Raw genomic sequence first — 15,508 nt, 5'->3', positions numbered from 1 at the left:
CCTCTGTAATCTGTCATGATTTTAGTTAGCGGGATGACCCATTATCATGTTGGCAAGTTTCCCATGGTCACATAAAGTTTGTTTCCAGCCACCAGTCCTGGCTCTCAGTGGTCTGTGCTGTTATTTAGTTGTAATTTACCTCAGACATCTTCTAAGAGCCCAGTAAGCAGTGGAAGTGTTGGTAATGCTGCTAAACAATACTGACCTCCTGTAGTCTGGCAAATTCTCTTGTCTGACTCTGGTCAGGTCCTGAGGGTGCCAGATTAAAGTGGTTCAACCTATAGTAAAGGAATGTGTATTGACTAGTAAAGCCGTTCCCTCAAGCTTACTGTACCCACCAACAGCTTTAAGACAGAGACAACAACAAGTTGTCTAAAAGGCACTGGTGGCAGAGAGTGGTGCATGAGAAAGCAGTTTGACATACTTTTGTTTTGGTTCTTCATCTGTGTCAGAACTGGTGTGCTAGCCAGTGGTTATTTGCAAAACACATACTACATAGGTGATGGTGGTGCATACAGGCGATGAATTAAGCTGGATGGATTAAGTAGCCACCTGTGAAGGTGAACATTAAAGGTGGCCTACATTCTATGAGGTAAGATAATGACACAGATGCTATCAGTGCTCGGAAGAAGACAGACAGACTTGAGCTAGGGGAAAAACAAAACCAAAAACACAGCTCCCGCCCCCACCAGATGCATGTAATAGCAAAACTCCTGCTGACATAGCTATAATGCTGCTGTGTGTTATTTTAAATAAAAGAACCCTTTTAGTTATTGTATAATTCCATTCATTGGCCACAAAACCACTTCCTCTCCTAAGAAACAGAAAACAATGACAAAATTTGAATTTTTCTTCAGCTTTGAAAACCTTGAGGGCAGAAGGCTGAGGCTGGTGTCTGGGGCAGACAAGTATGAAGTCAGGAGTCTTAGTGTTCTGTCTCTTCTGCTTTCAGTTGGAAGCCCTTTGTGGTAAGTGGTATTTGGGTTTTGCTTCTTATTATAATCATCCGTAAGGCATTTAAACCACCCAGGGACCAGAGGGCATAAATGGGGAAGATGGGATGAGGCTGGGGAAAACAGTTAAGAAAAGTAGTTGCCAAGTGGAAAGATGTTGCTCTCAACCTTCCTGTCTGTGCTACCGAAGTTGGCCTGAATTTGTGCCAGCACAGACTATTTATGCTGTCTTTGAGACACCAAAATATATGCACTTTGTCTGTTTACATTTTTCACTCATCTGCTTGGAGCTATTTTTCAGCTGTAGCTGTTATAGTGCTGTAGCAAGCTTCGCTTACGGATCATCATCCATTAAAAGCATAATATATTAGAAACAAAAAAGTACCCCAAGCATCCCAACAAGAAGACCTGTATTGAGCTATTGATTTTAATAAGAGACATGTTGAAGAGGGGAATTCTTTTAACTTGGAAAACTTACATGGGCTGGAGAAGTGGTTTAGGTCATTTACTTTGCAGGATGGAAATGCAGAGTGTGTGTTACCAGGAGCCATTGATCTGAATTTGACCACAACACGGAGGAGACATTTTATGGGATTCAGCACCCTATTGAAGCATTATAGTGTAGAAAGCAGAATATCATAACTCACTTCTTTTTACACTGAAACCTAACTCCCATTATACATTATCCCAGTGCAGAATTTCAGTCAATATTAGATGAAAATAAGAAATCTCATTAACCTACATACTGTTGTAGGATTTAGTGTGCTTTGCTGTAAGTAACAATTCTTTGAAGTATGGGATTTGGTAGGTATTATTACTAAGCCCTACTTAAATTTGTTCCATGGAAGGTCACACCTAGGGCCATTAGAAATATGGGCTACTGGATTTCCAGTGAAATAAAGTAGGTTTAAAGTGTCTGTGGTTTTATGCAGAAATTAAGATTGTATTTAAGTGAAAAAAAAAGCGTCTAGCCCTTTTGATTGTGAAGATATGCTTTGAAATGTCAGTTAATACAGTGCCACCATTCTAAGCCTTCACACAGGCAGATTGAAAGAATGGGTGAAATCTTGGCCTTATGGAACGCAATGCCAAACCTCCATTGAATTTGGTGGGAGGAAGGATTTCACCCCACATTTCAAGTAGTGTGTGAGCTCATCCTTGTCTCAACCTATTAATGACAACTAAACATCAATACTAACCACTTCCTGGCTCATCATTCTGGCAGAAACATCCAACTCACATGCTTTATCCAGAGTAGCTGGATCCATTGGAAAGGAGGATAAGAATGTTCTCTTTGATAGTGGAATAGTTTTGACCCTCAAAGTTGGGAATGAGGGAAAAAGGAAAAGCAAAGGGAGAAAAAAATTTCAGAAGCTCCTCTAAAGGATAAAATGAAATCTCTTAGGAAATGTTTTTTTTACATTGCTTTCAATGTATAAACACAATAATTATTTACTACTAGATTTATTAACAAAATGAAAAAGATGGGGTGAAATATGGGACTGTCCGCTTTAGAGTACGTCTGTGAGGGTGGAAAGAAATTATGAAAAAGTTGCCTTATAAGATACTACTTCCAAGCATTTTATCAGAGTTTTAGTGAGAAAAACATAGCAGCACAAACAAAAGCACTTGCAAATTTGCAGGCCCCAGGCATGATCAACAGATAGCTTTCCAATCAGAAACTACCATAAAAATTCAATTTTATTTTATTTAGTCTTTACAACTTTATGGCACAGTCTTGATAAATCATTTATGAGAACCTGCAGCTTCATGTTCTAGTCCCTACCAGCCTACTACTGACTCCATTTAAATGGAATTTGACCCTGCATAAGACATGAAGGAACAGGGACTAAATGGAGAAAACAAAAACTTCAAGATTTCAATCTGGTGTGTGTTTTTTGCATTCATTCAGTTTACTTAGTAGGACTTTACATAGTTATAATTTTAATTTCCCCCTCAAACAAATTTGCCTAGCACATTTCTCCAAAAAATCTCCAAAAGTCCACATTAATAATCTGCCATTCAAAGGGTCATGGTAACCCTGTGCTGTGCTGTGCTGTGCAGCGCTGTGTATCAGACAGCAGTGGGGTCTGGCTCTGGAAAGTTCTATTATGCATTTTTCATGTATCCATTTAAAAAAGTTAACATTTGCCAATTGTTCTTACAGCTTCCAACAGAGAACTCTCATTGTCAGCGTGGGGAGGAACCATGCTTATCTCAGATACTAGGCTGAGGTACTGAGTGGCAAATACTGAGATTTTAATAGAGGCTGTGCTGGAGATATATAAGAACAGGTTAGATAGATGTCTATCAGGGATGGTTTAGACAGTACTTGGTCCTGCCATTGAGGCAGGGGCTGGACTCGATGGCGTCTCGAGGTCCCTTCCAGTTCTAGTGTTCTATGATTCTATGATTCTATGATATATATCCCAAAACATAGGGATTTATGGTATAGACTGGTAAGTACAGATTGAACCTCTCTAATCCAGCAACATCCATAATCCGGCATGATTTTAGTTAGCCGGATGAACATTTATCATGGGTGTGGCCAAGTCTTCTGTGGACCCATAAAGTTTGTTTACAGCCACCAGTACTGACTCTCAGAGTTCTGTGCTGTTATTTAGCTGTAATTTACCTGTAAATGTCTTCTAATGTCTTTGTAAGAGTGAAAATGTTGGTAATGTTGTCGTCATCATCAACAATCATGGGCTCAGCGGCCATTGGTGTCTGATGTTTCTTTCACTGTTTTCTTCCATCTTTCCCTGTCCACCGTGGAGTGGCTTAGTTTCTGTAGACCAGCTCCGCACCAATCTACTAAATCATCTACCCATTCTCTGTGGGGTCTGCCTCTCCTATTCAAACCGTCCATTATACCAGATAGCAGGGTCTTGATTTTTCATTCACTGTTCATCCTGCAAATATGCCCAAATAGCTGTAACTTCCATTTTAGAACTTTCTGAAGTAGGTTCTTTTTTGGCTGTACCTTCCTATATAAGTCCTCATTGATAACCTTCTGCATCCATCCTATTCTCAGGATCTTTCTTGAACAACTCCTCTTGAACATCAATATTCTACTCTTCAAATCTTTTGTTATCACCTATGTCTCACATCCATACAACATGCTGCTGAATATACATGTTTTCAAGACACTCAGCTTCATTCCTAAGCTAATCGGTTTGCTTTTCCAGATCTTATCTACTACCTTCAAACTTGCTGTTGCTTTCGCTATTCTGGTTGCTATTTCCTTCTTGCAGTCTAGATCATACATTATGTTGTTCCCCAGATATGTGAACTTCTCTACATTCTCTAGTTCAATCCCATCTACACTGATCTTCCTTCCTATTTCCTTATCTCCAAATACCATTGTTTTTGTTTTAACAATGTCTATTATCAGTCCGTACTGCTTTCCTTCCTCATTTAGCATCTGCACCATTTTCACTAGCTTCTGCTCATGATAATGTGCTAGACAATATTGATCTCTCATGGCCTGGCAAATTCTCTCATCCAGCACCAATCAGGAATACAATGGTATTTGGAGATAAGGAAATAGGAAGGAAGATCCTGAGGGTGCTGGAGAAGAGAGGTTCAACCTGTAGTACATATGTGGCCACTACCATTCTTTCTGTAGAGCAACTCTGGTCTTTGAGGCTGGGTCCTGATTATACACAGATTTATGGACATACTTAGCTTCAAACATAGGGGTAGGTTAATTGAGTTCAAAGGGCATAAAGTGTCCTGAAGTGTCAGTGCTACAGTGACTTAAAACTGCTTTTGTTTTCTTTATGCCACTGGAATTAAAAAAAAAAATCCAAGCTCACCTTCAGCAGCCAACACATCCCACCGAGATTATGTTTGTGACTTTCACAAATCAGTTACAATTAAGGCTCTGTTCTGAGAGTTAAACAGCAAAACAAAATCCCACCATCACTATCCAGCAGTCCAAGACTATTTCCACTTGGCTGTCCCACCTTCAACACCATGTTCCAAAACAAAGGTCAAACTTGATTTTTTCTTTTAACTCTGCAATGGCCAGCTGTAGTTTTACCTGGGCAGTTTACAAATGGTGCAGGGCCCCTCCCCAGTCTGAAAGCCAGGAGCAGCTGGCAGAAAGCACTTATTGGTCACTGGACAACCAACCACCCTGGTGAATAAATCCTTGAGCCCCCACCAAAGTACCCAATGAAGATGAGCCCTGGAAGCACATTGGCTAGACTGAGGTAGAAACATCTTGTATGGAAACCAACATAGCTCTTGTGCATGTGTATCTATTTGTAGCTTTCCTTTTCCACTAGGTAGAGGGCATAGATTTTTCTTCATCTCCTTGTTCCTAAGGTATCCAATACCTCGTTTTATTGTCCCTGCTGGGTACAGCTCATTTTGTGCCTCAGTCTTTCTTTTCTTGTGCTGTTCTCTTGTACCACTACTTAGCAATTCATCCATCCTTCTACTTTGAGTAGGATTCCTCTGTGATTGTTCAGACACTATAACACAGACCTACATTGCAACCAAATTATAAGTGGCCAGATGCTCCTTTTCCTTATACCCGGCTAAACTGAGAGAAACTCCACTGAAGTCCAGAGTTACACCTGCTTGTGTGAAATGTTAACCCCTGCCATAGACTTCTTGTTGCTATTGTTGTGGCTCCCAGACTTCACTGCCCTGCATCCCCCTTCTGATATCAATACTAGACTCCAGGATAGGGTGAGAAGAAAGACCCAAAGCCATAGCCCAAGGGCTTCAGCCCTAGGTAGAAGACACCTATACCCTGCTGCACAGGGCAGAAGCCTTTAGGCTTTGGATTGGTCCTGGGTGGTGGGACTCAGGCTTTAGCTTTGGCCCTGGACCACAGCAAGTTTAAGCCAGCCCTTGCGACCCCATGCAAATGGGCTTGCAACTCACTTGGGGGTTCTGACCCCACAGCTTGAGAACTGCTGTGCTATTGCATTACTGCAGCCTGTTTTTTAAGGAAGCAATACAACCTTAAAGTCAGATGGCTCCATTCCAAATGCCTGAATACAGAAAAAGAGGATGTTTTATACTTTGTAGAAAAACCAGTGCTTAGGGACCCCACCCATCACCACATCTATGTGTATTTTAGGGAGTGACATCACAAATGTATCCAGTTAGTTATGACCCTGGATTGAAAGAGTCCCAGAAATAACATCCAGTCTTGGAACAAGAAACATTTATCCATGTGGGCATGAAATCTCCTTGTCTGCCTCAATCCAGCTCTGATTGATGCTGGCTTAAAAGGGAATGCTGTCATGAATGCATTAATGTTCTGAACGCCTGTCAGAAATGTTACCTGTTCCAAGCGATTGGGTGAATAGGATTTTTCAAAACTGTATCACATGCTAAAGCTGCACATTTGGGACAATGAAGATAACAGAAACAACCACTAGCTACAGGCAGAACTCTAAAGGTTCAGAGCTTCCCACAGGATGACAATTCATTTCCATCCAATACAAATTAGTAGTTAGAAAACAGTATTCACTACAATATCTCTATTAGTCATCTTGGAAATTTCAGAGCCCTCTTTTTGCAACACTTCATGGCAGTCTCCATTTTGGCAAGGCAAAATGCAGCTGGCAGTGGGCTTAGGAAGAATACTCGTCAAACTGTCATTCTTTTAAAACAAAAAAGCAGTCAAGTAGCACTTTAAAGACTAACAAAATAATTTATTAGGTGAGCTTTCGTGGGACAGACCCACTTCTTCAGACCATCTGGAAGCTGGTCTGAAGAAGTGGGTCTGTCCCACGAAAGCCCACCTAATAAATTATTTTGTTAGTCTTTAAAGTGCTACTTGACTGCTTTTTTTGTTTTGGTAATATATAGACTAGCACGGCTATCTCTCTGTTATCATTCTTTTGTTTTTCTCTTATGCATCATTAAAACCTAATTCACAGGAGTTACTTTCTTCATGCTGTGATCATTACAGAATCACTAAGGCAGTGGTCAGCAACCTTTCTGAGGCAGAATGCTAGCATGTGACCTTTTGACCTCTCTGTATAGTCCAAGTGCCCGTGATACTTTTTAAAGTCACTAATAGTCCAACTTACAACAGCTTCTTTAATAAATAAATGAAGATGCAGAGCTTTACCATTTAGGTATGGCTGGTGGCAGGTGGGAGAGCCTTGGCGTGCAGAAGTTGGGGGCAGGTGAGCTGAGGGGGAGGAACTGGGCAGCCCTGGGGAAGCAGGACCTCCAGACACCTCACTGGAATTCATGGCCTGCCCCAAGGATGGTGGCAGTGGCTGGCGAGGTAGCAAGACAGGGAACAAATGAAAAGAAAGAGTGCTTGGCCGCCATCCCAGACAGTGGGCAGAGGCAGGGGCAGTTGGATTAAAAAAATCCCTGCCCTGGGGCAGATGGCAAGTGGGGGGCAGAGGCGCTCAGTCCCTGTCCCCAAGGGGGAGGCAGATGGCAGAGGTGGGGGGGCTATGGGGTAAGTCCCCTTCCCCAGTGGAGAGGAGGGCAGATGGTAGTGGGAGAAGGGAGCAAGTACAGTAGCAGGAGAAGCTCTGCCCCAGCTCCATGCTGCCCTGCCCCTGCAGCCCAGCCAAGCCTGCTCTGCCCCTCTGACAGCTGGCAGAGGAGCAGGGCTCACATGTCCCCACCTTTCCATGGCAGATCTGCGATTCGTGCCTGTGGGAGCACAGCAGCGCCTGTGGATCTCTGTCCTCTCTGCTCGCTGGGAGGAGGAGGCACGGCTGAGCAGCTGTCTCATATGGCAATCAATCAGCTTGAGTGCTGCTCTTGGCACACATGCCAGGGGTTACCTACCCCTGAGCTAAAGTAAAGGTAGAAAGGACCTCAAGAGGTCATCTTCTCCATGCTGCTGTGCTGAGGCAGGACCAATGCACATATACCTAGATCGTTCCAGGTAGGTATTTGTCTAACCTGTTCTTAAAACCCCTCAATAAGAAGGACTCCCTAACCTCCCCAGGAAACCTATTCTAGTGCTTAACTATCCATATAAATAGAAAGATTTTTCTAATATCTGATCTCTTCCTTCTGCAGAGTGAGCTCTTTCTCATCTACTGAGGTTCGGACAAGGAGTAAGCATCGTCTCCTGAGTGGTCTTTTTCCAAAACTAAACACTTCTAGGTTTTTAGCCTTTCCTCATAGGTCAGGTCTTCTAAACATTTGATCACTGTTATTGTCCTCTTCTGGACCCTCTCATATTTGTCCACATTTATGGACTTGTTGCATGGCAACTAAAACTGAACACAATGCTCCAGCTGAGGGTTTGGCAATGCTGAGCAGTGTGGAACAATTACTTCTCATATCTTAAAACACTCCTCTTAATATGCCCCTGCATATTAGCCATTTTTGCAACTGCATAACATTGTTGATTCAGTCAATGTATGATCCACTAGAACACCCAGACCTTTTACTGTAGTACCACTGCCTTGCCAGTAATTTCACATTTTGTCACATTTTCACCTGTTATTTCAGAGATGGATTATTGTGTTATGTTTACCAAACTGTTTACTTGGTGAAGTGACCTTGTCAGCACTCAGTCTTGCTTGAAGTTGGTAGTTACAATTCTGGGCCCAGGAAAATACAGTTGGCCACAGGCTTTCATGACTTGTATGCTTAATGACTGGGGTGGGGATGGGGAAGAGATCATTAAGTTATTTCTATCACTGGCCTTCAGCAAGTATGGCAACTATGTTTTGCAGTACAAAAGACAGATCGCCGCTATTTGAACGAAAGAAGCATGTGGCCAATAAATTCTGATTTTGAATCCTGCCTAACAGATTCTCGCTATTGCTTTAGGCAAAATTATTTAACTCTCAGCTTCAGTTTCTACTTGCAAAGTAGAGATAATACTTACTTTGCATGGGTGTTTGAAGAATTCATGAATCCTACACAGTGACTGATGTTAGTGGTGGACCAATGAATGCTTCTTATCTTGTGATTTTAATATTTTGCAATGATTTTATTGCATTATGTTGTTCGTGGTTAGCTGCTTCATGGGCTTTCAATAAAAACACTGGAAGATAATATCACCATCTTAACTTTATATTATGAGCCCTTAGTTACGTTAAACAGCAAATTACATTTTATTTTTCAGGGGCTGAACCCTGTTCATCACGTCGACTGTGCAAAAATATAGGTAAGAGACATTTAAAAATGTTTACTATTTCAATGAACTGTTTTAAGAGGGCTCTCAATATCTTTCTGTATCACATATGCTGAAAAGGAAACACGTCCTTCTTTACAATGTACATAGAAATTCACGCATCTCCCAGCTGGCTTCCCAGCTCTGTTAGCTGTTGATTACTGCAAAAGCCATATTGAAAGGTACTAGCGGGTCCTCACTGAAGTGTTTAGTTGACTTCTTTTAAAAAAAAAAGCCGGGGGGTGGGCGGAAAGGAGAAGGAAAGAAAAAGAATTATTTCATTTGCACATGAGGGTTTGGCTTCACTTCTCAGGGATTTGTGCGTACACTTGGGACCAGAGTGGACGTGGATTTTGGATGGTACAAATAGGCACAGGGTGATATTTTCCTCCCATTCTTTGTTTGTCTTGTCTATTTACATAGCAAACTTTTCAGAGACAGGAACTCTTTGGTTACTCAGTGCTGGATTCAATAAGGCCATAAGGCACTACCATAGTACAAATAACAAATATGCAGTATCTAACACTAGTATGACCCACCCCAGCTTTTGCTGGGCATTTCAGAGCCTTGCACTGCATCTGTTTGTTCCGCAGCATCTTCAAAATCTAATTTACTGCTTGTGTCCACAACTGACTATTAAACATGCCCAGAACCACAATGGAAGAGAATTTAAGGAGATCCCTAAATGACATAGGATAATTTTGTTCTCTCTTTCACGGTGTCGAGGAAATGCTCATTGTGTTACTTCCCAATTACAGATGGTTCGGGACGCTCACACCACAGTAGATTTCAGTGCTATAGCTTGGTTTGCCTGATTTGGTTTTCCTTGAAGGTTTTCCTGCAGAGTGGGACATGATTTTCTAATTTTTTTTTCTCTCCACAGAACAACCTCCTGTCTCTGATCCTCATGTGACGGTTGAGTTTGACAGGGGAATCTTCAAGTTCAACTTCAGCTACCCTAAAAATGCGACTGGGTTCAGCATGACACTACTGAAAGGGCAGGAGAGACAGAAAATCTGTGCACTCCACATGGAAAACGGGAAGTCGTTTCCTGAATCGAACAACAGCTACTGTCTGCCAGAGCACGCTGGGAACAGCATATCCTTCACCCTCAAAGATTTGGAGAGCAAACACACTGGCATGTATATCTGCTGCCTGGAAATCCTTTTGCCTGCTCCCTACATAGACTGTAGGGTAAATGAAACCTATCTGTACATCCATGGTAAGTTCACAGCCCCTCTGTCATCGTTCCAGGTTTAGAAATAAGGAAACACTATCCTGCTTCATATAGATCCCAAAGCGAAACCTTGACTCAATTCTAAATGAGCACAAAAATCCATCCCAAGATTTACCTGCCTGGGTCACAGGCAAAGGCTTAGTTATCAGTATTGATAGCAGAAGCAATACATAAATCTAATGAGCGTTCAGCACCTCCCAACTCCCACTAGAGCTAATGCGAAAATGCTGCTCTCCCCTTTGACTCAGGAACCTGGTCTATCAACATTTACAGGACAGTTTGCTCCCTACCTGAAAGGGGCTGTGATCACACCCAGTGGGTACTGAACTAGTATGAGTCATCTTTTGAGCTGTCTCTTGGAATCTCCTCTTGGCTGAGCAAGTTTGTAGCCTGTCTGCACATGCTCTGGGTTCATAGAATCATAGAACACTAGGACCGGAAGGGGCCTCGAGAGGCCATCGAGTCCAGTCCCCTGCCCCGACGGCAGGACCGACCACTATCTACACAATCCCTGATAGACATCTATCTAATCTGTTCTTAAATATCTCCAGCGAGGGAGATTCCACAACTTCCCTTGGCAACTTATTCCAGTACTTGACCACCCTGACAGTTAGGAACTTTTTCCTAATGTCCAACCTAAACTTCCCTTGCTGCAGCTTAAGTCCATTGCCTCTTGTTCTCTCCTCAGAGGCCAAGAAGAACAAGTTTTCTCCCTCCTCCTTATGACACCCTTTAAGATATCTGAAAACCGCTATCATGTCCCCTCTCAATCTTCTTTTTTCCAAGCTAAACAAGCCCAATTCTTTCAGCCTTTCTTCATAAGTCATGTTCTCCAGACCTTTTATCATTCTAGTTGCTCTTCTCTGGACCTTCTCTAATTTCTCCACATCTTTCTTGAATTGGGGTGCCCAGAACTGGACACAATATTCCAGCTGAGGTCTAACCAGCGCAGAGTAGAGTGGTAGAATGATTTCTCGTGTCTTGTTCACAATACACCTGCTAATGCATCCCAGAATCATGTTTGCTTTTTTTGCAACAGCATCACACTGTTGACTCATATTTAACTTGTGATCTACTAGAACCCCTAGATCCCTTTCTGCTGTACTCCTTCCTAGACAGTCTTTTCCCATTCTGTATGTGTGAAACAGATTACTCCTTCCTAAGTGCAGCACCTTACATTTATCTTTATTCTCTTTATTTATTATCTGGGTTCTCTGTTAGGATGGATAATGAAACCATCCTTTCAGTTCTTCTCTTTCCTCTGCTGGGGGAATAGCAAGGTAACCATGCATGCCCACTGATGGGGAGTGAGACAATGTGCCCTGGGACTCAGCAATTTAAAAGGGCATGAAGCTCCCAGAGGCAACGGCAGCGATTGGATTCCAGGGCTCTTTAAAATCACTGCTGGAGCCCCAGGTGGTGCTGAAGGGCTGGCTGGGGAAGGTTAGCTCCCAGCCCCACTCCTTCTGCTAGAGGTACTGCCCCTTCTGGTCCTCTCCCTCCAACCTTGCCCAGCCAAGTCTGTCCATGACTCTGGAGCAAATGGCCTGTGTTATGTCCAACCTAATAATCTAATGGTTCCTTCTGATTTTAAAAATATATTAATCCACAATCCAAATCCTGTCATTTCTCCTTCTGCATTAGATTTCCTATAGCTACCCCTTCCTTCATGCCTGGGCATCCAGATTGCTCAACCACAGGCAGATCATTCCATACTTTGACCATTGCACTTTCCTTGGGTCTCTAATCTTGTCTTCTTCTATTTTTTTAATATGTCCAAGACTCCCTCCAGTCCATCCAAAACATTACTCCCTTTCTGTCACCACTCCTTCAGACTACTATCTCCCCATTGTGGGGCTTATTAAATTCATACTTAATCTGGTTTGGGCCTTCAAGGTCCAGCGATACTGCAGCTCTGGTCTCCTTTCAGAGATTGTCCTTCACCCCCTCCATTCTGTTAAGCATACTAGCCTCAAAGCCACTTTCAATTCTTCTCCATACAAATTCCTTGGCTGCCTTTTTGGAAAGAACCTGTGGAGCATCTATACACAAAATGAGCTTTTTCTATCTGAAATCGAAGGAACGTGGCACTTTTTCCAGCAGCCCTCTTCCTCTCCCAGATGAGGAAGAGCTCCTTGTTCCGAAAGATTCTTTTGGAAAAAAACGTGTGTAGACACCCTAGGGGCCCTTTCTTCTGAAAGAGCAGTCCTCATGGCACTGGATTTTTCGAATCCTGGCACGTTCTTTTAAAGTCTGGGGGCTGTATGGACACTCTCTATTGAAAGAGCAGATAGATTTTTTTTGATCCTCTTGTTTTGTGTGTGGACGTGCTCTTTGGAAAGAAGCCTTTTTGGAAAAGATCTTCGGGAAGAACTGCTTTCGAAAGATCCTTATAGTGTAGATGTAGCCCTTGGGACCATTGCTACGATCTGCCTGCTGCTCGGCATGTCTTCCTTGAGCTGATTCACCAAGCCAACCAGTCATTTCATTTAGATGCCTCTCAAACACTAACATCTGCCGTTTCCCTCCACTGCTTAAAACATGTGGAGTTGCCAACCTGAAAAAAGGATTCCATCAAAAATGAGTTGGGTCACTATCTTACCAAACCTGGTGAGCCCTTCCCACCCATCTGCACACACTTTTTGCAGACCAGTCCAAGCACTGGTGTCACCTACAAAGATTCGAGGGAGGGAAATAATTTATACTGCTAATCTTTGATTCTTTTTTTTTTTAATATGTCCAAGACTCAGAAGCCTGCTTTGTATCAGAAAGGATGCCATGGATACTTATTGGGATCACTGCATTTGCTATGGTTTCCTGTATCTGCTGCACAATAGCCTGTTGCTTAAAAATGAAGGTAAGCAATGTCTATCAACAGCTGTAGGTCCAAAGCTGATACATGGAGGGCCTGCATTCATGTGTGACACAGACACACAGAGCAGGTGCTAAGGGTTTCAATGCAGAAATTGAACTTTTCATATACCACTGGAATTCAGTCATTGGTGATGGCAGCTCAGTTTTGAGTTTTCTCAGTTAAACTAGTTGATTAATTTAATGACCTGCGCCCTAAGGAAGGGGAGGGAATTCTGCACAGGTGCACAAAAATACCTTGGGAAGCAATTCACCTAGGTGGGATTTTCTTGCCTGGCTTTTCATGAGGGGCAAACATTGGCAGAGTAATTCCAGCTCCGTTATGGAGCAAACTCTCTTCAATACAAAAGGACACAATGGCCACAGGAAAAAGGTGTTTTGTTGGAGACAGTGTGGTGTGCTTTCCTCTTCCAACTTGTGAACTTGGGAGGTGAACATCAGCTGGCTCTATTATCCTATTGAAAGCAGAGCGAGATTACCTGCCTGCCCCATTAAAAAAGGAAAAAGGCAAGAGTAAGTGCGGTTTAAATTCAGGGCATTTTTTTTTTTTTGCAGAAAAAGCAATGTGAATCCAACTCCCATGAGTTCAACAGCGAATATATGCCCATGGCAGCTGTGAATGCAGCTAGAAAACCAGCATTGTAAGGTTGTACTATGTCTTTTTACTGAATCATTCTTCCATCCTTAGCAACAGGCTCAGGGGTGGGGGTGGGAAGAGGCTTGGCTTGCCTCCAACTAACTTCCAAAAAGCTGAGTTATTACAAGAGTAAGTTGTTATAATTTTTGTAGGTGCCTGGTGTCATCTGACAGGAATAGCAAACTAAAAGCAAAATCCCCAAAGCGCAAAGTGTTAGTGCTTCAGACCTGTGCAATGTAATAACTGCAGGAATGAGGAAATGGTGGGAAATTTCACTTGATTCAGACTCTTGCAATAACACATATTTCCTACAATGACTCTGGGGAAATGACTCTAGTTCAGCTCTGAGAACACTTACTTTTCAAACTTCAGGTAATTATCGTAATGGACAGACTCTGGCCGCTGGCTCAGGTCTGGGAGGATGTCAAAAGCTTTCACTGCATTCAGCCCTCAAATAGAAACCAGCTATAAATTAGAAATAGAGCTGAGCTGGAAACTGGCACCATTCAGGGTTCTTTACAAACGTTTCTTATATTTCTGTTCTAGGTGTGAGCTTGCAAGTAGGTCATCAGTTGCACAGGAAGTTTTCTGGAACCTGCAGCCTCCGGCCACTTGAAATGTCAGTTTTACAGTCAAAGAGGTTCCCTTAGACTGAACACACATGATACCAATCGGCTCAACAATGAGACATTAGCTCTTGGGCTTTTTCTAGTTATTTTTTGCTGTAGATATTTGGTATTAACTTGGGCATGGCCGTATCCATTGACTGCACATCCAGTGTGACGACAACCACAAAATCTTGCAGTTGAAAAATGTAGAATGTTCCTTTGCCGAGGATATTGTTGCAAAGGTGCAGAGGGATTCCATTAACACCTTCTGCAGCACGGGTTCTTCTGTGACACCAGCTGCTGAAAACAAATGAATTACCTCCACAGCCAACTCCAGTGGCATGGCCAAGTACCATTTTATTGCATATATTATTGATGTGCTAGGGCTAGTTTAGCCTGATGCTGCCAATTCTCAGATTGGTCTTCAAATTTCTGAACAGCACTGTACAGGGTGCTTTCGTGTATGCACATGCACACGCACACACAGAGTCCCCAGACGACGGGGAGAATGGTGGGAGAATATAATGTATGTTTTAGTGCAGGGGTCAGCAACCTTTCTGAGGTGGAGTGCCAAAATTTGATCGTTTGACTTCTCTATACAGTCCGAGTGCGGATGATATATGAGATGCCCCAACCCTCACCTGTCCAGGTGGGAGGAGGGGGTGGACTCAAGGCTCACCTGTCCCCTCAGACTCTGGCAGGCCTGGGGGGGTTTCAGAGTGGGGCTGGGGCTGGGCCAGCCCACCCCCCTCGCTAAGGCCTCTTTGCCTAGCCCCCTTCCTGGCCCCACATGGGCCATGTCTACACTAGCACCAAACTTCGAAATGGCCACGCAAATGGCCATTTCAAAGTTTACTAATGAAGCGCTGAAATGCATATTCAGCGCTTCATTAGCATGTGGGCAGCTGCGGCGCTTCGAAATTGATGCAGCTCGCCTCCGCGCGGCTCGTCCCAACGGGGCTCCTTTTCAAAAGGACCTCGCCTACTTCGAAGTCCCCTTATTCCCATGAGCAGATGGGAATAAGGGGACTTCAAAGTAGGAGAGGTCCTTTTGAAAAGGAGCCCTGTTGGGAC

At 43.1% G+C, this 15,508-nt stretch overlaps 1 protein-coding gene across 1 annotated transcript; it reads left to right on the top strand.

Moving 5' to 3' along the window:
- The first annotated feature begins 910 nt into the window (after window positions 1-910).
- On the top strand, window positions 911-14,403 carry ICOS (inducible T cell costimulator). Its single transcript, XM_075001964.1, has 6 exons — window positions 911-968; window positions 9,034-9,075; window positions 9,965-10,303; window positions 13,063-13,175; window positions 13,745-13,835; window positions 14,373-14,403. The coding sequence occupies exons 1-5, from the start codon at window positions 911-913 to the stop codon at window positions 13,832-13,834; spliced, it is 642 nt and encodes a 213-aa protein (XP_074858065.1). The 3' UTR covers window position 13,835; window positions 14,373-14,403.
- Window positions 14,404-15,508: the final 1,105 nt, after the last annotated feature.

Source organism: Carettochelys insculpta, chromosome 8 (assembly GCF_033958435.1).
Source record: "Carettochelys insculpta isolate YL-2023 chromosome 8, ASM3395843v1, whole genome shotgun sequence".
Taxonomy (NCBI): Eukaryota; Metazoa; Chordata; order Testudines; family Carettochelyidae; genus Carettochelys; species Carettochelys insculpta.
The sequence above is the reverse complement of the archived record's forward strand: the minus strand, read 5'-3'. Positions and strand labels throughout refer to the sequence as shown.